This window comes from Equus caballus, chromosome X, assembly GCF_041296265.1.
Source record: "Equus caballus isolate H_3958 breed thoroughbred chromosome X, TB-T2T, whole genome shotgun sequence".
NCBI lineage: Eukaryota > Metazoa > Chordata > Mammalia > Perissodactyla > Equidae > Equus > Equus caballus.
In genome coordinates, this window is record NC_091715.1 from 19,627,573 (window position 1) to 19,649,054 (window position 21,482).

The window sequence follows — 21,482 nt, forward strand, 5'->3', positions numbered from 1 at the left end:
TAGGGCTTTATTTTCCCTTTGTTCCCTAGCAGTGGGACATGCCTACTTTCAGCATATTTGCCAGCCAAAGCTGCCTACCTCTTTTGCTTTTAAGCACTCAGGTTATTCTGTTTCATAACACAACCATATTTTTAGATATGTTTTTCAAAATGTGTGACGACACATTTTTAAGAGAACTGTTTACTGTTCTAAGCAAATGTACCCTCCAAGAATAACCTATTTCCTAAACAGATTCTGTTTTGTTTAAAATTTACATTAAGAAAATAGTACTCTACTGATAACTTATTTAGACTATCAATTCAGATGACTTCAGACAGTAATGTTTTTGGTGTCTAATTTATATTGTAGTTCATAGTCTTGTAAAACCTACGTGAATTATTTGAGGAGATCATAAATCAACTTCCACTTGTTGGTTAAGTTTTAAATCCTTAATTATTTAACTTGCATTGGACATAATTTCCATAAGGCATGCCCTTAACATAATTGTTTTAAGGGGCCCACTTGTTACCTTTTCAAAAATTGTTTTCCATTAGCTTCCTACTAAAGATGACTACATAGTTTTGAGTGAATTGACTGTACCTGGTTGTCTCTCTGAAGTATGTGCTTTGTGAGGTTCATGAATTATGACATGGGCACTTCAAGGAAGGCCAACATTGCTTCTTAATCTGTTTTTAAAGTGTATGCCTCATGTTATTGCGTATACCATGGAGTCTTTCTCAGGTTTGACAATTAGGTCTTTGAGGCATATATCTTATGTTATAGCCATATCTTATGTTTCCACTACAACACAGAAAAACCTGTCATCTTACCAATTCTTTTGAATTCAGTCATTTTTGTGTGGATATTTAAAATAAAAACTTTTTGAACTGAGAATATGCTTAACAATTTTCAACAGCTTTTTAAAAAAACATGCTTTACTATGAGAACATCTTCTAATGATATATTGGAAAGTAACTCAAGCGCCTGGTGGTCTAGTGGTTAAGATTCAGTGCTCACCACTGTAGCCCGGGTTCATTTCCCAGTGAGGAAACCACACCACCTGTCTGTTGGTTATCATACTCTGGTGGCTGCATGTTGCTGTGATGCTGAAAGCTATGCAACCAGTATTTTAAATACCAGCAGAGGCACCCATGGTGGACAGGTTTTAGCGGAGCTTCTAAACTAAGACAGACTAGGAAGAAGGACCTGGCCACTCACTTCCAAAAAAATTGACCATGAAAACCCTGTGAATAGCAGCAGAGCATTGTCTGATACAGTGCCAGAAGGTGAGAGGGTGGCACCAAAAGACGCGGCAGGGTTCTACTCTGCTGTGCACAGGGGCGCTAGGAGTTGGAATTGACTCAGTGTCACTGACAACAAAAATCATGTGCCTTGGGGGCCGGCCCCGTGACCGAGTGGTTAAGTTCGTGTGCTCTGCTGGGGCGGCCCAGAGTTTCGCTGGTTCGGATCCTGGGCGTGGACATGGCACTGCTCGTCAGGCCACGTTGAGGCAGCGTCCCACATGCCACAACTAGAAGGACCTGCAACTAAGATATACAACTATGTACTGGGGGGATTTGGGGAGATAAAGCAGGAAAAAAAAAAAAAAAGATTGGCAACCGTTGTTAGCTCAGGTGCCAATCTTTAAAAAAAAAAAATCACGTGCCTTTTTTAAAAAAAATATTTACCCCTACAAATTTGATTTTTATTCACCATTAAAAATTATTAAACTCAACCTTGCTATAATCTTATAGACAGAACAGTTTTTTAAAAAATTACAATTCTGTAGGTCAGTCAGATTTCTTGTGTTTGTTAAAAGGCATTGTAGTACGTAAGGACACTGCCCAAGAATTTTTCACACTCTTGTCTTTGGCTGCCACCTTACTCTCATCTAACAGTTCAGACTTCTAAAAGGGCAACAATTAAAGTTGATTAATTCTGCCTTTTTTTTTTTTTTTGAGGAAGATTAGCCCTGAGCTAACTACTGCCACTCCTCCTCTTTTTGCTGAGGAAGACTGGATGAGCTAATATCCATGCCCGTCTTCCTCCACTTTATACGTAGGACGTCTACCACAGCATGGCTTTTGCCAAGCGGTGCCATGTCCACACCCGGGATCCAAACTGGCGAACCCCAGGCCACCAAGAAGAGGAAGGTGCAAACTTAACCACTGTACCACCGGCCGGCCCCTCTGCCTAATTTCTTTTAGCTGTGTTGTGAACTTCTGAAAAATAATTATAAGCAAGCCTTTTAATCTGAGGTTTGCTTCCTTTCTAGGTATTTCATTATATTTCAGAACAGGTAGAACCTAATTGATAAATATCCCAGTTGTTTCCATCAGGAGTCTAGCCAGAGAAAGAGGCCTCTGCCTCCAGTCTCTGGTAAATAAAGGCAGTGGTATGGAAGGTTGCCTCTGCTTTGGGCTTGGGCACTGAGCTGAGAAGGGACTGATTATAGCAGGAAAGAAAGAAGAGGATTCACATTATAATCAGTTTTGCAGAGCAGCTGAGCACTGTGAATAGTTATAATTTACTAGTCTGAATATTAAATTCTGTTGTTGCAAATGAGAGGAAGAGTGGAGTGAGATGTTGGATGTTGGTCCAGTAGAATGATGACTTTTTGATTCACAGATGATGGTGACATCACCCACAGGGCAGTTATATGGGCCAATTATATAGAATTTCACATTTTTTATTTTTATAGAGTAAAGCGGAAGCCCTTGAAAAGAGGCTCTCTCGGGTTGGCCCAGTGGCGTAGTGGTTTAGTTTGCACACTCTGCTTCGGCAGCCCAGGGTTCGTGGGTTCAGATCCCTGGTGTGGACCTACACACCACTCATCAAGTCATGCTGTGTGTGGCATCCCACATACAAAAAAATAGAGGAAGATTGGCATAGACGTTAGCTCATGTTAGTTGGTTATCATACTGTGACAGTCTTCCTCAAGCAAAATGAGGAAGATTGGCAACAGACATTAGCTCAGGGCCAATCTTCCTCACCAAAAAGAAAAGCAAAGAGGGTCTCTGACCTGTCTTCCTTTTCCTTGAGGCAGAGCCAGGTAAACAGCACAAAATGACATGCCCTTCATTCCAGTGGCCAAATATTTTGCTTCTAGAGACTGCGGCTCCACCAAGATACTTCATTATTTTTACTCCTATCTATTATATCTTGTACATAAGTTACTGCTCTGTGGGTTTTATTCTCCTCTTTTCCCCTTGCTCATTTGCTTCTCAATAATACATATATCTCTCCTAGAAAATATTACCCCCAGGGTCTTTAAGATGATACTATAACTAGAATTCTTGCATGAAGGCATCACATTAATATAATAAAAGGACCACACATTTTTTCTCATCACTCCTAAAAGGCCTTTCTGCCTAGAGTAATTGTTAGCAAGTCTTCTCATTGTGTTTCTGTGATGTGGCAGGTGGAATTATTTAATCTAGTCATGCCATCTTGTTGGTTTCATGTTTCAACATAAAATAGAACAGAACACATGCTGGATTTACATTCTTGGACAGTGGGTGAGATGTTCTCCTTGATCTTCCTACTCTTAGATGCATATGACAAGTTCACCAATATGTTAAAAAGACTTCTTGGTGTTTGGAATTGGATACATAAAATTTGAGTTGTTGTCCCTCTTTTTGACCAAGCAAGTATGTATGATTGAGTTTCTCACCACTTTACCTGTACTGTGTTCTCTTATAGGATGGGTCAAACCTCACTGCGAGTCAGAGGGCCTATGCACCTGAGCAGTTGCAGAAACAGGACAATTTAACCATTGATACCCAGTACTACCTGGCCCAGCAGATCCATCCAGTCGTGGCTCGGATCTGTGAGCCAATAGATGGAATTGATGCTGTCCTTATTGCAACGTGGTTAGGTAAGTGTCCTGAGTTACATCGCTACTCACCTGGCAACAGCAGCACGTGCAGTCCTCCCTTGACTGTTGTGAGCCCTGTTTATAGGCATGGTGCTGTGTTGAGCACTTTATTTATAGTTGGACATTTACTTTTGTGATTGTTTGGTTAATGTCTGTCTCCCTTCATAGACTATGAACCCCACATCCTTGCCTCCTCTGTAACCACATGCCTGCTCCATAGTGGGCACCCGATCAGTCAGTGCTGAGGGAAGGTGAAAGAAAGGATGAAGAGAAGATTTTACGTGCCGTTATGAGTCTCTGGGCTTACATTGTTATAGCTTTAATTAGTGAACTTCCGTTAATAAGGGGATTGATAGTATCTTGATTATTGATTGATCTTGTCTCTCTCTAAAAGTATTTCCATATAAAGTGAGAACACACAGCCTTTTTAATGTGAAAAAATTTTAGTATTTGATTCTCTGTGAGTGTCCTGCCTTCGCTTTAATTTAAACTTCTAAAACTGGACTCACTATTATCTGCTAGAAATTGGCTGATTGCTAATTTTTCAACTTCTCAGGAGGTGCCAGGCAACCCTGAAACCTCAATGTTTCTTTGACTTTTTGCTGTTTCGCCAGATTGTCATCTCTTGCTTAGAAATAGATTTCATTTCTAGACGACCAGCACGTTAAGTTACATTGCTTTAAGGTCTCTGCTCTCTATCCCATTGTACACAAAGATGAATGTTTTTAGAATACTGCCTAATAAAGTCCTTAGATGGCTCCTCGCTGTCTGTAAGTGAAGTCCAGATGCCACTGACATCTCATAGTCTATAACTTTGGCCGTTATAGACTAACTGTCTAACTCCAACCTGTATTTCTAGCTTTATTTCTTATTCAGTGTACGCAGGGTCCCCTAAACATGGCATTGCTTATTCTGTCCCTGCTTCATGGAAGATTCTCCCCCTCCTCTCATTGAAACATCTGGCTTAAGAACTTGGGCTTTGGCATCACAGGGAGCTGGGTTCAAATTCTGGTTCTGTTCACAAGCTCTGTGGCTTTGGCAAGCCTCTAAACCTTGGTCTAAGCCTTGGTTTCTGGAGTCATAAACTAGAGTTGCTCAGAGGGAGCAATATGATGATACACGTGCGATGCTCTGCACAGGCCTGGAGTAGAGGGAGTGCTCAGTGAGTGCTGTTAGTAGCACGTCCCACCCTCCTGCCAGCCTTCTGCATAAATATGTCCACACTCCTCCAGTCCATAAGATTTGCATGTAGTTAGTGCTCAGTGTGCTTCTGTGGACTGAGATTGGACGGATGATTTAGTAAGTCACATATTTTTCCATCCTGCCCCGTTGAATATGTTTCTAAACTCCTCCCCACCAGCCCCGTCTCTACTATCCCATCAGTGCCTGTTCTGGAAGTGGAAACTCATTTTTGACATTTGCCTAAGCAAAACATAATTAGGAAGATTAAATTCTGCTATCCAAGTCATCATATAATGTATTCTCGAAGTTGAGTTGTATTTGATGATGTTTATAAATCCTCAGCTGGGAAGAGGGAGTGTAAGTTCACAATATTTTTTAGTTTCCTTCTTTTTTCTCTCCTCTGCATTGTGTGCTTTCTCTTGGATACTGTAATGAGTGCTTTGCATATGTTATCTCATTTAATCCTTTCAACAACCTCATGAGAATATGTCGTATTTGCTCCATTTTAGAGAAGGAAGCTGAGGCTTAGAGAGGTAACTTTGTCTTGTCACATAGCTAGTAAGTGGCCAGCTGTGATTGGATTGGGACCCAGCTCTATGTGACTGGAAAGCTTGCACTTGTAACCACTGCCTCTTCTTAGCTCTGAGAGGCTATGGCAGATGTCCTCCACCTGGAGTGGGATGGCATGGATGTGAGGGCACAGGAGCTTCATCTTCTTCCTGCTCCTTCCTCTCCCCACTGTGAACCCTCCCCCTAGCCCATCCCCACTGAAAACCCCTGAGGAAGAGTATTTGTTTTTTAGAGTAGATCTCCCACTTTTTCCATTTGTACCATCAATAACCAGTCCCAAGGTTAACTGTTGCCCTTTGGTTTTGGATTTTCTGGTAGCCCAGAGCTGAGGAGGGGTAGATGGAACAAGCCGCCCCGTCTCATGAATGACATTTAACAGATAAATGCCAGAGCCTCGTATTTCAGCAGAAGAGCTGGCAAGCAAAGGGTGGTGGAACCTGCCAGGTGGAGAGCCTGATGCCCAGATCTTGAGTCAGATATCTCAAGACTGGTCATATCAAGAGGGGACCAGAGTGATTTTGTTGGTTCTGGGGTCATATTTAAGATCATGTTTTATGTAAATTAAACAGCGGATTTTGACTTGGTTAAAGACATACTTTATCGTAATTGTGGCTGCCTTGTGAATCCAGCCTTCGCCAGTTATTTTCAAAGCCAGTAGCCTAGTGGGTCCCATCTTCAGAGGGTTCATGTTATTACTGACCAATCTCAGTCTACAGAGGGTACTCTCTGTGCTTGTGCACGGTTCCACCATGTCCCCATATCACCTGGAAGCTCTTGGTGCCAGATAACCAATGAGAGCTACTGGAAGGGCCTCAGCCCTCAAGGAGCTGCTGCTGCTTCGCCTTTTTATCTTCTTTTTCTCATTTTTATCTTTTGCCACTTGACAGCAGATTTTATACTTGCAGACGTGAAGTTGTTATCATTGTGCGGTCTACCTCCTCCCCTGCTTGTCCTCTTCTCTTACTGCAGCCCCTGCCATCACCAGCGGTGTCCACATATCTATCCACATTACTAATAAGTCTGGTAGCCTTTTATCTCTCCCTCTTTCCTCATAGGAGAGTCCACACTAATGAAGTGCAGGACAGCAAGTGCTAGTCACCATGAATAGCTGTAGAAAACGTTGAAGCTTGCCAGGCAGATGTGTGCAGGCATTTGCCCCCTGCCATATTCGAGAGCTGCATTTTGATCGGCATCTTGATCTGCATCCTTTATTTCTCCACCCCAAGTAAAAAACTAGGGTGGCTGTTCTTCATGAGGGGATTCGAGGCCCCTGTTATCAGTTCTCACTTAGCCTGTGGTTTTAGAGAGGAGGAGGGTGGAGCCCGGGAAGTGGTGGGAGAGTAAGGGGAGTGTTAGGGGGTGGGTGGTTTCTAAGAGGTGCAAGCCGTAGGCATAAAATGACTGTAATTTGTTTTTAAAATTCTAAATCTGTTTTCTTTATATAAAAAAACTGCAGTTAGTGAACTGACACTGTTAAATAAGTTGAAGTGTACAAATGTATACATAAAATATAAGCCTTCCAACTGCCTAATCACAGACATAAAATAATTCTCTTGCTTTTAATGTAGTTTTTATCTTTGATTAATGAAATGTATTACAGTGTTGAAACTTTAGTGAAGTTTGATACTTTGTCCTTTTAGTTAGTACAAAGAAATCAGGAATAATGGCATAATTTCATTTAGGAAAATTATTAAGTTCATGATTTTTTATTTTTAAGACTCTTGTGGAGAGCAACTATATTTTTCCAACTACCTTTTTCTTTTTCTATTGCTTTTATACTGCTTTCCTTGAAATGAAAGGCAAACATCAAGTGTTGGTTTTATCCTGTGGCTTCACTTTGGAAATTCTCTATTTCTCCACGTCAAGATACCTCCTGAAGTCTGTCTGGTGGCATGTTGCATGGCTGGGTGTTCTGTATGGGAAGGCCATTTTAGATAGAGGATAGTCTATTAAATGAGTGAATGAATAAGTCTGTTGAATTGAAAGAGAATAATTTGTTCTCTCTAATAACTAATGGTCCTCATTATCCCACAGTAAAATGTGTATCATTTTTCTGAAACCCATGCAAGATTATTGCTATTGGACTTAAATAAAGCAAAATTTTACTCTTTTTCCATCTGTGAATAGAAAAAAATACAGTATTACTCTTCTTATACAATAGCCCTATGGGAAACATGGCCACTAAAACTTGGAACTCTTAGCTTTTGTTCTCCAGACTGTAGGTTTTTTTCTCTCTTGTTCTAATGAAAGCTCTCTGTATTCTGTGGATGAAATATTCACAGTATGCTCCAACATCCAGATAGTCTTGTGTACCTCGCAAAACAGGCAATGATGAGAATAGTCTAAAGTTCATTCTTGAATTTTATCTTTTAATACATTTATATTTCATGCATAACAGTACTTAGAATTATATGATATCTTTCCTCCAATGAGCACTGATTTGTAAAATAGCTGTCAAGTGCATTTCTTCATGGTAAGTGATAAAATTTCAGGCATTTGGCTATCTGGGCAGTTTTCTCATTGATCCTGAGAAATTATTGATGTTTGGAGAACATGAGAATTTAAAATTTAATCTTTGAAAGTAGTGCTTACAACTAGACAAGACTCTTAACCCAGTGTGTTCCTTAGTTAAATTGGAAAGTAGAAATTCTCTTTTTAAAACATGGCCCATAGCACTCATGTTGCAGTAGGTAGTTGTTGTCAGTAGGCAGGGTCCAGTAACATCTTCTAAGAAGTAAATGCAACAGTGAGCCAAGCAATATTTGGAGGTGCCTTTGACAGGCCCCGGGAGGTATACCTACAAAAGATGGGGTGGGGGGTAAAGAACAGGCTGTTGGGAGTAGAATGATGCCACCAGCAGGTGCCTCAGGTGTTACCTTGTCAATCAAGACTTGCCTTTTCTCATGATTAAGCTCTTAGAAGAATGTACCTACATGACCATCATTTCCAAACCTTACATATTTTCTATAACATAATAGTAAAATTTAAAAAGTAAGATCACACCAAATGCAAAGTAGCATATTAAGTCTTGTCAGTCAATAAGAACCACCTCTTCTAGGATGGAGTGCCGTTCCAAGTATGTCATCAGATGACTCATGCTCCCAGCCTACTTTTGCATTCGTTGAACAGATTAATGTTGAAGACCCACTGTGCTCAGCATCATACTGGGCACTGTGAGGGACACGAAATTGAGTCAGCCATGGCTTCTTTACTCAAATTACAGGCCAGTCTGTTTAGTCAATGTCACTGTTGTGGGGAAGTCTAGTGGACAACACAGTACATGTCCTGAAAGAGGTAAGATAAAGGATTATTGGCATTCAAGAGAAGCAAAGACCATTTCCAGTTGGGGGCACCAAGGAAGAGTTACATAAAAGTGGAAGCACTTGAGGCATTGTGGGAATGCACTGTGGAGAGACCAGTGTGGACTTGGGAATGGTTGCCTGTCCTCACCTCTCAGTTCTTCCAGCCCGTTGATGAACGGCAGGGCTCCAACCTCCATGCGGTAACCCATGCCATCGCAGCCACTCCCTGAGGCACATTAGGGAATTCACAGAGAGTGTCTTGAAGGATATCAGTTGCACAGCTTTACGCCTCAGTCACTACAAGGCCAGCACATGATACTTGTTTCTATCTCACTAGCCCACAATGCTGAGGGCCCGCAGTGACACTGCTCACCTAACTCAAACAGACCTCTGAGAACTTGGAACTAAACCAGAGCATATTTAGAATAATTGCTTATAGTAGTAATTCCTAACTCTGATTTTGTAACACTTGAAGATTCCAAAGGAAGATGAGAATTTCTCAAATTATTTGTTAGATCAGTTTTTAAAAATTTTAACTTTATTGAGGAATAATTGGCAAATATAATTGTATATATTTAAAGTATACAATGTAGTGATATGGTGTACATATACATTATAGAATGAGTACCAGGATCGAGATAATTAACACATCCATCACCTCACATAGGTAATTTTTGTGTGTGTGTGTATGTGTGGTGGGAGTGCTTAAGGTCTACTCTCAGCAACTTGCAAGTTTACAATACTATATTATCTATTTTTTAAAAGATATATCATTTTAAAGATTTTTTACTTTTTCTTTTTTCTCTCCAAAGCCCCCCGGTACGTAGTTGTATATTCCTCATTGTGGGTCCTTCTAGTTGTGGCATGTGGGGTGCTGCCTCAGCGTGGTTTGATGAGCAGTGCCATGTCCGTGCCCAGGATTCAAACCAACGAAACACTGGGCCTCCTGCAGTGGAGCGCGTGAACTTAACCACTCGGCCACGGGGCCAGCCCAAAGATACATCATTTTAATTAAGTATATCAAAATGACACCAAGATTGTGTAGCCTATAGAAAAATGAGTAAGACATAATAAATGAAAAAAGCTGAATAGTGCATTGCACACAGATACTTGAACTGTATTAAATGTGTATGTTTGAACGAGATGGGAAAGAATGAAGGTGGTGAATTTTAAGTTCTTCCCTTGTTGAAAAAATATTAGTATTATTTTATTATTAAAAATAAGACAGTTTTTACAAAATCAGAAGGAAAAAACCAGTTAAACAATTACTAACTCCTAAAAAGATGAGTGTTTAGGGACCTGCAGCCTGGCTGTTTCCCCCTTCTATCTAGCAACATAGCTGGAGAAAGGAGGGCTTTGTTGTAAGAGAAGCAGTTGTTGGTCTGTTATTTTATTTGTGCTATTTTATTTTCCAAATATTTTTTCATCATAAAGTTACCATCTTTTCTCGGTCTAAAAATGGGAAAGAAGACACTTCTACAGTTTTTTCCTGCACAGAGGTACAGGTCTCATTAAGTTAAAATTCACATTCAGAGCTATCAACAAAGACGTTAAAAACAATCAAGTGAGGTCATGAGAGTCCTGCCCATCAGAATTTTCTTTTTCTGTCAAGATTTTGGGAGTTACCTTCTGCAGGACAATAAAAACTTGGAAGTTGATTTAACCCAAAGGCTTGGATATTATTTCTTTTAAAATAACTCAGAAATTTTCCATTTATCTTATGGAAAGGTTTATTGTTGGTGTGAAAGGCAGTTTCACTTGTCTGCCACTTATATAGTGAGTTGTTTATCCTTAAATTGGATCTACAGGAGTTTTAAACTTTTATTATGGAAAATACTAAACATGTACAGTGGTAGAGATAATTGTATAAGAAGCCCCCGTGTGCTCATCACCCAGCTTCAGCATTCTGCAACTGTGGACAATCTTATTCTTCTTCTCCACCTCCTCCAATTATTTTGAAGTAAATCCTAGACATCGTATCATTTTATCTGTAAATAATTTCATTTTGTATTTCTAAAAGACAAGGATTACCACTTTTCGACATAACTAAATATTATCGTCACTAGGAAAACCCTCCACAATTCCTTCATTTCATCTAATATTCAATAAGTGTTGGTATTTCTCTGATCATACTATGAATGCACGTTTTAAAAAAGCTCCTTGTTTGATTTGAATTGGAATCCAGTCAGGGGCCATATGATACTTAATTGCTCTTTTTTTTGATCCTTCCAAATTATTTCTTAAAGAAACTGCAGTTTTTTTGTCTTATAGAATTTCCCTTATTCTGGAGTTTGCTGATTGCATCCTAGTGGTACCCTTGAATATCTTCCTCTGTCCCCTGTATTTCCTGTAAAGTGGTAGTTAGATCTAAAGACTTGCCCATATTTCAGTTCAATTTATTTTAGTTTTTGCTAATACTCCTTCCTAGGTGATGATGTGTACATCTGTGAGGAGTTACATAACGTCTGGTTGGAATCTAACAAATTCTGAAACAAACTCATAGGTATATCATAAGAGATATTTAGGATTCACTTTTTTCAATGTGAATTTTCTTGTATAACATACATACAGAAAAGTACATAAAACCTAACCGAACAGCTTGATGAATTTTCACAAAGTAAACACACACCAGTGTAGTCAGCACTGAGCTCAAGAAACAGTTACTATATCCCTAGAAGACCCCTCATGTCTCCTTCCAGAAACTACCCTCCACCCCCCTAACCCCCCCTCCGCCCCGAAAGTTACTACTGTGACTTCTAACGTCCTAGATGAGGTTTTCTTAATTTGGGATGTTACATGTAAGTTGTGTCTATACTCTTTGTGTCTGGCTACTTTCATTCGGTATGTTTGTGAGATTGGTCCATGTGGTTGTACTTCATTTCTGTGCAATATTTCATTGTATGAATATAGCACACTGTCTGTCTGTCTGCCTGTGGGTTTTTTGCACATTTGGGCAATTATGAAGAGTACTGCTTTGAGCATCCTTGCACATGTCTTCTGTTGAACAGTTGCTCATATTTCTTTCAGGTTTATACTTAGGAGGACAATTGTTGGGTTATAGAGGACATGGCTTTTGTAGATACTACCAATTTTCCAAAGTGGCTCAACTAATTTACACCCTCTACTAGCAGTGTATGTGTGTTCCACATTCTTACCAACACTTGATGTTTTCCCATCTTCATTTTATGTGGTGGCATAACATGATTTTAATTTGCATTTCTTTGATGAATAATTAAGTTGAGCACCTGTTCACACGTTTATTGGCCATTTGAATATCTTTTGTGAGGTATCTGCTCAAGTTTTTTTTTACTGTTGGGTTGTCTTTCAGTTATTGATTTGCAGGCATTCCTTATGTATTCTAAATATGAGTCCTTTGGAAATATGTATCACAGATATCTTCTATTTGGCATGCTTTTTTTCAAGTATAATTTATATACCATGAAGTGCTACAATCTTTAGAGTATCATATAATCACTTTATCAAGACAGAGGAGTTCCATCACCCAGAAAGTTCCCTTGTACTCCTTCCCAATGTCTTCCTCTCACAAAAGCAACCCTCATCTGATTTGTATGACCATAGGTTAGTTTTCCTATTCTAGAATTTTATATAAATGATTCCCTACAGTATATACTTTTTATGTCCAGCTTCTTTCATTTAGCATATTTTTGAGATTCATCCCTCTTATTGGGTGTATCAGTATTCTTTCTGTTTCGTTGCTGAGTTGTATTCCATGGTAGATTTTGCCCGTTTATTTAAGCGTTCTCCTGTTAATGGACATTTGGATTGTTTGCGGTTTCTGATTATTAGGAATAAAGCTGCTATGAACATTCTTATACAAGGCTTTTCTTGGATGTAGCATTCACCTTCTAAAAGCTGAGTATTTTTTCTTTAATCTTATTAAATTTTTAGTTTGTGTATTATTCTCTGAGAAGTCCAGATATAGGAAACCCTGGATTCATGCAAAAGATCCATGATTTATTTCCTAAAAGAAATACTTAGAAAAAAAAACTCACAGTAGGATTTCATTAATTAGCTTCCCTAGTAGTTTAAGTGATTCATATTTTAAACAACTGTTCGGGAATACCAGTTACTCATTTGGAGTTTCATTCATATGGATTTTTCCCTCTTTCCCACTTGTCTGAACATATATAATTGGCTTTACTGTAGTTATTTGCAGTTGCACTAATAGAGACGTTGTCTTTTGGAGGAAGAAAATGATTTGGTCAAATGCATCAGCCTGTCAACTGAATGCCTTAAATTTGGAACAGTTTAAATACTCCTTGGGAACGAGGCCATATGAACATTCTAAAAACAGGTAGTTTATAATGGTTAGAAAGTACAATGTTAGAAAAAGTAATTTTGTGCTAAATGTCACATTGGAGGCAAGTGTCGTAAGACTATGGTGATTGTAAGTAAAAAACAGCACTGTTGAACTCATCTACCCCAATGCCTATGATGTTACTTTCTATAAATACTTCTTGAAACATGAGAGCTTTGATCCTGTTGCCAAAATATTGTGAGATCCTATAAATTTTCTAATTATAAATGACAGTATTTTAATTTCATTCCACTACCCTTTCTGTCCACCTCCACCCCCGCAGCCCAAGAAAAATGGTGTGACTGGATCACTACGAGTCACAAGGTTGAGTTAAAGCATGCATCATTTCTGCTTATGGGGGTGGGGGGGAGCACGGCTGTTCTTCCCCCAGATAACTGGTGCCAGGCCAAGTAGGCTGTTGCTGCTTTTATTCTGTACCGGACCAAATGATTGAAGTCACTTGTCAAAAGCTTGTCGAGTAGAAGTAGAAGTTCCTTTTCTCAAATGGGGCATGAAGTTTGTTTCTTTAAGCCAGTTGTTCAGAGAGAGCTCTCAGTACAAGAGATAAAGAATTCGGAATTCAGTTTTGCATCTCTTGCTCAAAGACTAATATGATTACTTACTGTATGGTGAGCAGTTTAATATCAGTTATACAGTGTATATGCATCCATGCCAACTGTGATCATAAATATTTTGCTTTAATGTCATTTCTGACAAAATTGTTTAATTTTGGAGGGACAATAATTACATATGGAGCTCTATGTAGCCGCTCTATTTTGCACATTTTAAAATTCAGAAGCTACCTCTAGGTGGCAGCACCAGATACTTTTTTCCTGTTGTTTCACTTCAGCCTTAATGAGTTGTGGTAGAAGCAGTAAAACTTTTAAGTCTCCCCAAACTTCGAAATAAGCTGCTTATTGCCAATTTCACGAGGATTTGGAAAAATTAATTTATATGTTGAATAAATTTGGGGCTTATTTAATCCTGGATTTTGACCTTTTAAGATTCTGGCAGCAGTGATCTTTTTTCTTGACATGACATTATATGTTTTCTTAAAAAGATCTAATTTAGCTCTCTGTGATTTGCCTGTTGAACTTATAATCGTCCTCCCAAGAAAATCACTTTTATGACCTTTTTGTATCCAAGTAACTTGTACAGGGATCATTATATACCTAATATTTTAAGATAATTACAGTGTCTTCTCCCTTTATATTTTAAAAATTTAACATTGACTTATGACCAAGAGTGCTGAGATGAAGTCCCTTCTTTTGAAAAAAAATTCAGCTTGGGAATAAATCTGAAGTAATTAGGCCAGTTGGCTCTTTTATTGCCCTGGGTGGATACGGGTTGTTTGTGGAAATGGACATTTAAAATAGACATTTCATAAGGCCTGATATTTTTTCATAACTTTTGGCCACTTGGGCTTTTCTCCATAAGTAGCAAGACAGCCCATGTCCGGTTTTGGTTTAGTCAGCAGGCAGGGTGACTCACCTTGGGTACACTAAGTGGGCCATGGCTTGTGGGGAAGTCTAGAGAGAGCTTTCATTGCTTCCTTGTCGCAGCCTGGCTAGTTTTGTATATGTGCGAAGCCAGCATTATTTTGTTCCTTGATTTTTGGGTTGTAAAAGAAGCTTGCCTTTTAGAAAACCCTTGCTTATTATTTTTCTTTTACCTTCCTTTTCAAATAGTATTGGCCTGGGAAAATGATGAATAATCATACCATCAGAGAAAAGGTGAAGCTGCTTTCTTTATAATCACAAATAAAGCAAGACATTATGTGAATACACTTGGATTCACAGCTAGAGTTTAAGGAATTTGCAACAGTTACCCTTCACTACAGAGAAGAAATGGCATCATTCATAGGCACGGTCTCTCTCGCCGTCTGCCCCTCCTTGTCTTTAAATGGGAGGGTATATATTCCCACACTTCACTAACTTGCTGTTTCTTTTAGGGGATAGGTAACTTGTAAAATAAAAATCTATAGTGAGTCTTGGGGCCAAGCGACCTATGTGACAGTAATTTATGTGACTAACCAAGAACAGTTTTTCAAGTTGTTTTGAATGTATATTCTTTGTTTTTATTATACACTAACATATTAGATATTCACTTTAATTCCTACAAAGAGCAGCTGTTAACTTGCTATGCAGCATGAACATGGATTTTTCCAGATGCATAATCTTGAATGAATATATTCTTGATTAAATCATGTTTGTCCACTATTTTATTTTTGCATTCATACGACATTTATCGAGCACTTACCACACGATAGGCATCATTGAAAACGTTTTTCTTCTAATGTCTGGTTTAAACTTTAGAAGTGCATGGTCGGTGGCACGACCTCTGTTTTGCAGGTGAGAAAACTGAGACTCACGGTCCCCGTTGTCATCTTTGTTCAGTACCTTTCTACTGTATCAGAGTCGGTCTCAAATCTTTTATAATTACTAGATGTCACTTGACAATTGAACAAATAGGATTTAGGATCTTGTCACTGAATTCTGAATACATCTTTTGAACTATTTACCTATGCAGCTGTTGATAGAGTTAAAATAGTTTTTTGTATTTTTGCTATTTGAACTTTTTGCTTGTGACTTTTAATCACTTATTTACCTTTATACTAAAATAAATATGATAGCTTTCCTTAGATTTCTAAAAAGCCTAGAATTCTTAGGGATTGCTAAGGGATGCTTTCAAGAAAATATTACAAGATAGAGTGTGGAATAATTATCTTTAAGTGACTTCAAATAGTAGATTTTTACAGATATGCTTTGGCCTGGGGTAAATTAAATTGGTTGGCCTTAAAATGTTTCTTTTCTCAAATAATTTGGGGAAACAAGATAACGTAAACTACGCATCAATTGATTTCTTGTGTCATTTTGATTGAAATATGGAAGATATATTTGGTTTCAGAATTGTTGGAACAGTTTGGCCTGTAGAATCTGTAGATTCATCATTTTTGCACATATTTTAAATTTCTGAATTCAGAACACCAAAAAACCATGTCGTGTTTTGTCTCAGATGCTGCTACTGAATTTTAACCACTGAATTAGATTGCAACCTACATGCTGTTAACTACTGAGCCAAGATGGAATCGACCACTGCATTGAAATCAGGGCTAGCAGTTGTGTCTGCACTTGAAGGAGTTGTAATAGCAGTGAACTTGTTTTCTTTAATGGGTTTTTATTCTCTATTTGCAGTTTTAATGGTGCTACTTTGATTTTAAGAGATTTTCTTAATAACATTGTACATTTATTTGAGATTTCCCCTGTAACTTTAAGAAAATAGTAAAACCATCCTGTAGAAGTACTTGCTTTCAAACGCACATGTCCGGTGGCAGATTTCTGTCTTGTTTTAATGCACTTTACTTGTTTTATTTATAATCTCTTGTAACAAGAGAAGTCACTTGTCCATGTGATATGAATCTCTAACTTGAGTTCAAATGGTTGTGTATGTGTGTGTGTGAATTTAAAATCATTCTTTTGTGAGTTTTCTTCTTTGGAGCATTTTTTTGGATAAGGGAATTCAAATAATTGTACCTTTCTAAATTTGTTTTTTCCTTTACCTTAATAGGACTTGACCCCACCCAATTTAGAGTTCATCATTATCATAAAGATGAAGAGAACGATGCTCTACTTGGTGGCCCAGCACAGCTCACTGATGAAGAGAAGTACAGGGACTGTGAAAGATTCAAATGTCCATGCCCTACGTGCGGAACTGAGAATATTTATGATAGTGTCTTCGATGGTTCGGTTAGTTGTTTCCTTTTTTCATTTTGTGAATGAACTACTAGTATAAACGCTTTTTCTCCCCACTGTATGTATAAAAAGGAAAAAAACCACTTTTATGTTGCTTTTATGTGTTTATAAAGAATTTTAGCATCATATGAATTCTGCCTTCACAACTTACTTTATTTCTGCTTGAAAACTCTTAATAGAATGTGCTTGAATATTGTTTTTGGCTTCCTAGAGTGCTTGGCCTTGGTTTTTACATGGACTCTCTTAAAAATTCTGAATTATCTTAAAGTATTTTTTATTGTAATTCCTTAATTTGTAACCTGTATTTCCCCACTCCCAACTCAATTTATTAAGACTTAGAGCAATATTTTCCTTTATCTTAAATCAAGTTAATGGGAACTAAGTGTTTTTGGAAAGTTTTTGTTTATCTTTACGTATCCCACTTGCCTCCTTTTTGACAAAGGTACTCTGATTATCTTTTCTGATGTCTTTGCATGTCAGACGTTAAAAAAGTCACAAGGAGACATTCCTTTAAAGAAGTACAGCCAAGAAATGTATCATTGACCTTGGATCCGAACTGGAAACTCGGCCAATTTACTTGATTTCCCTGCAGTGTTATACGTGTACTAGCCATTGGCAAATAAGTAGGCAGCAGAACCATGTGAAACCTTGAAATTGAAAGAAAATACATCCTTTATCTAAATTAAAAGTAATTATTTTAAGTTAATTTGGACAAACAGCAGATGTTTTGCATTTTTTTGAATCAAAACAAAGCAGTCTTTGGAAGCAAGTGCAAGGAAGAGGCAGACACAGATCAGCAATACTTGCTAAATCCTTGAGTTTTGCTTCATTACAGCTGTAAATAAGATAGTTAATTGCATGGAGGCTTGACGACTTGCAGATGGGCTAACTGTGGAAGAGCCGATGTCAAGCTCTAAAATCTCTTCCACCTGGAATTGCTTAGTGTGCTGGGTAGGGTTATGTACCAGATTGGAGCAGGAAACCAAGATGTTTAAGTATCAAGAAGGAAAACAAATGCTCCAGAAACCCCAACAGTTTTCCTATATATTATATTTGCTTTGTCTTTGTCTAAAACAAAACAAAACAAAGAGTTTTTTCCAGCTACTAATAGTTAATTCTTTAAAATTTCTACTCCCCTGCTTCCCCTCCCCCAAGTACATTTCATGGGGGGGCGTGGATTACAGAAATTTCAGTATTACTAAGCTGACAATAAGTGATTGCTTTGTGTTGTAACAGTTAATTTTTAGGCTGTATTCTTCAAATTAAGAGGACGATATGAAAGTGAACTAATGTCATTAGTGCTCTTGCTTTATCTTCGGGTTTGGAATGAATGAGTGCAAATTTAAAATTTTGATCACTATGTCCAAGAAGGAGGTTTATTTCTAATAACATGACTTCAGTGGTATTTTCAGAGGGCAAATCATTTTATCCATTGAGTCTGTCATGTATTGAATGTAAAAAAGTGATTTCAGGGTTTTTTCTTCGACTTTGTACTCCATTATAATGGTGGCGAAAGAGTAGAAGGTATGTGTGACTAAGGGGATCTTTAGGAGGAAAGCAATTGAGAAAATAGGGTTAAAAACTCACCAGTAAAATGAATTAAGAATATTGTACACTAGGACAGCATGTAAATTTTTAAGCACAAGAAACCTTTTATAACCTTTTGTATTCCTGTCTGTCTTGACTTCTGTAGGGAAAAGATATGGAGCCTAGCTTATATCGTTGCAGTAACATCGATTGTAAGGCTTCACCTCTGACCTTTATGGTACAGCTGAGCAACAAATTGATCATGGACATCAGACGTTGCATTAAAAAATACTATGAAGTAAGTATCCATGATGAGTTTATTGCATACACAACTTATTTGGTACTTGTTTTAAAGTAAAACAATATGGTTTTGTATTATTGGTTTTTTATGAAACGGTAAAATTTTGAAAAGACTTTGGAGGAAAATGATTTGATTTTCTTTTGGGCATTACATCTCACTACTGAGCAATATTTTAAATAATGAAATTTTTACTTTTAAGGTGAAATGAGACTATAAAGAGGAAATGTTTTAGTTTACTATTGCCTACATAAGACTAAATTAAATGGTCACTCAGATCTTTGGACAGAGGAGGAAAAATCAACATTGCCTATCGTTGGCAAGCAGAGCCATAACAGCACGTGTGGTGATTTTAATAAACTGCCCACTAGCTAAGACTGTGTTTATGTGCTAATCCGAACCATTTCATAGCTTAGTTTTCCGAGGAAATCAAACATCTTTTAAATTTAAATGCAATTTGTCTGGTGTTTTAAAGAGAATGTCTAATTTTTATCAATAATGGTAAAAATGCTAGAGCAATGAGTAAGGTGTCTGTGTTATAAAGGCTCTTTTTTCAAAGTTTTTGTTTTGTTTTTGACACATTTCATATGAATGAATTTTCTCTTCAAAAATTAAGATTAAAAAACCCCCACATTTCCCATTTGATTTTTCTTAGCGTTTCATTATATCGTTTGTCATCTAAACAAAATTTCTGTTGCTTGAAAGTTTGCTGTAACTTACTTAAAGCAGCTACATTGACAAGGCATTTCTAAAAACTGCTCAGATTCTATTAGGTAAGACTTATGACTTTGATCAATAACCTTCTATAATTCCTGCTTACAATTAGCATATAATGTAGCATTTTCTTCTTTAAAATCAACCTCATTAAATGAAAATCGAGTATTAGATCATTAGGATGAAGAATGAAAACATAGAGTTCCAGTATTGTGATTTTGGAGTAGAATGCTTTGTCAAAAAAAAAGTAGGTTTTTCTGAAGATATTATAAAAATAATAATTATGACTACATTTTTGGAAATCTGAAACATTTTAGTGAATAATCCTGTGTCACATTTAATGAGCAGTTGGATGGGAATAAAGGTTATCTGTGGGTTCACATTCTGCAGTGGATGAAATGTTCAGCACATGAAATGTTAGGTCCTTATTTAGCGCGAAGAGCCCAAATCAAAACTATTCGGCTCCTCATTTACAGGCCTCATTGAGCAGAGCATGATTCTTGACTCTTGGGAAGAATTCTGAGTTTTCTTTCTGTGTTTAGTCTATCAAAATCTTCACCATGGAAATGTTAATACTAGGAGAAACTTATCTATTTCCTTCTATAAGAAGGGACAATCTGTTTTGACTAAGTTGAGAATAGGCAGGAAAATGATCTTCTGTATAGTTAGAAATATGCCCCAACTGAAAGATTGATTTCTAACCTAATTGTGTGTGTGTTTCAGTGGTAGTGGTGTTAGTGGTTATATGAGTATTTTTAAAGCTAAATAACCTGGTTTTAGGCACCCAGAATTTAACCCAAGGTTTATATAGCATTTGTTTTAGTTGTTTTGTCCATCAGCCATCTCACTAACAGCAAGTAACAGTTTTCATGTAGTTAATTGCCCATTTGATTGACTTTTCTAAGGGATTTCTAATTAAAATACCCAAATGTCACTCCTAAAGTTGAAGATTGATATGACTGTCCTCAAAATTAGGAAAGTATTTTTTTACTTTCTGATCTCAGTCATATGTGATTGGATAGAGAAAAATCCATTATTTGTTCTTTTCATGGCCTCATGCTGAACAAATGTTTCAAATATTCTCAGGATCAGAGCTTTTATTGCAGAAAGCTCATGCACCTCCAGCTTCTACTTCATTGGTAGACAGTTTTGTTTCCTTCTGATTCCAGACTTAAAGGAACTTTTCCTGGAGAGGGACATGACATTGAGTCTCTTTTGTTACTGTGCCTCGAATGATACTGATTACAGTTAGTTCAGTGTGCTATCCCATAGTGATGGTCATCCAGCTGGAGATTACACCAAGTGTATTGGAGGCAAGGATATTGGTAGTAAGTACTGAGTTTAAGTATTTGTTCTCTGAAGCTAATGACCAAAAGGGTTTCCTCCTATTTTGCAAGTTAAAAAATACTACCCACTGAACATAAAAGTTGTTAGTGGACTGCGAGCAAGAGTCTCAATATTTTGTTCATTTTAGTCTTAGAATCCCTGCAGAAGAAGTACAACCAGCATTGAGAAAGGAAGGCATCTCCATAAGGAAGGAGCTTTAGTAAGACAGTGGAGGAGTATGGTACTTGACCAAACACTGTACCCTGCCAAGGAACATAGTTCTAGATCACCAAGAAATCAGATTGTCAAGAACAAAGAGACAAAAGTTTAGGGTAACAAAGTATACTTCTAAATCACCTTTGAAAAAATACATCACATATTGTGTTATTTTCTGTCATGAATGAATAGTGCTGACTGAATAAATGTGATACAACAAACATTAAAAATTTTATGTATCTGAGAATGAATCTATATCTTATCATACTGTTTTAATATTGGCTCCTTTAAAAGGAGAGGAAATGCTTTTTTCTCTCTCACCATATACCAATGATTGTATCCCCCGAATTCTCATTTTCTAGAACTTTTAAATTTCAGTATATGTAGAAATACAAAAAGCACCCAGCAAGGACATTTTAAG

At 37.6% G+C, this 21,482-nt stretch overlaps 1 protein-coding gene across 18 annotated transcripts in view; it reads left to right on the forward strand.

Moving 5' to 3' along the window:
• Positions 1-21,482, forward strand: part of POLA1 (DNA polymerase alpha 1, catalytic subunit) — a 286,891-nt gene that overhangs the window by 124,225 nt on the left and 141,184 nt on the right. For all 18 annotated transcript variants that reach the window (XM_023633680.2, XM_070256826.1, XM_070256827.1 and 15 more), the window contains 3 exons: positions 3,682-3,856; positions 16,796-16,974; positions 18,674-18,805. In XM_023633680.2, the coding sequence (XP_023489448.1) occupies positions 3,682-3,856; positions 16,796-16,974; positions 18,674-18,805 (486 nt within the window). The remainder of the gene's footprint in view (positions 1-3,681; positions 3,857-16,795; positions 16,975-18,673; positions 18,806-21,482) is intronic.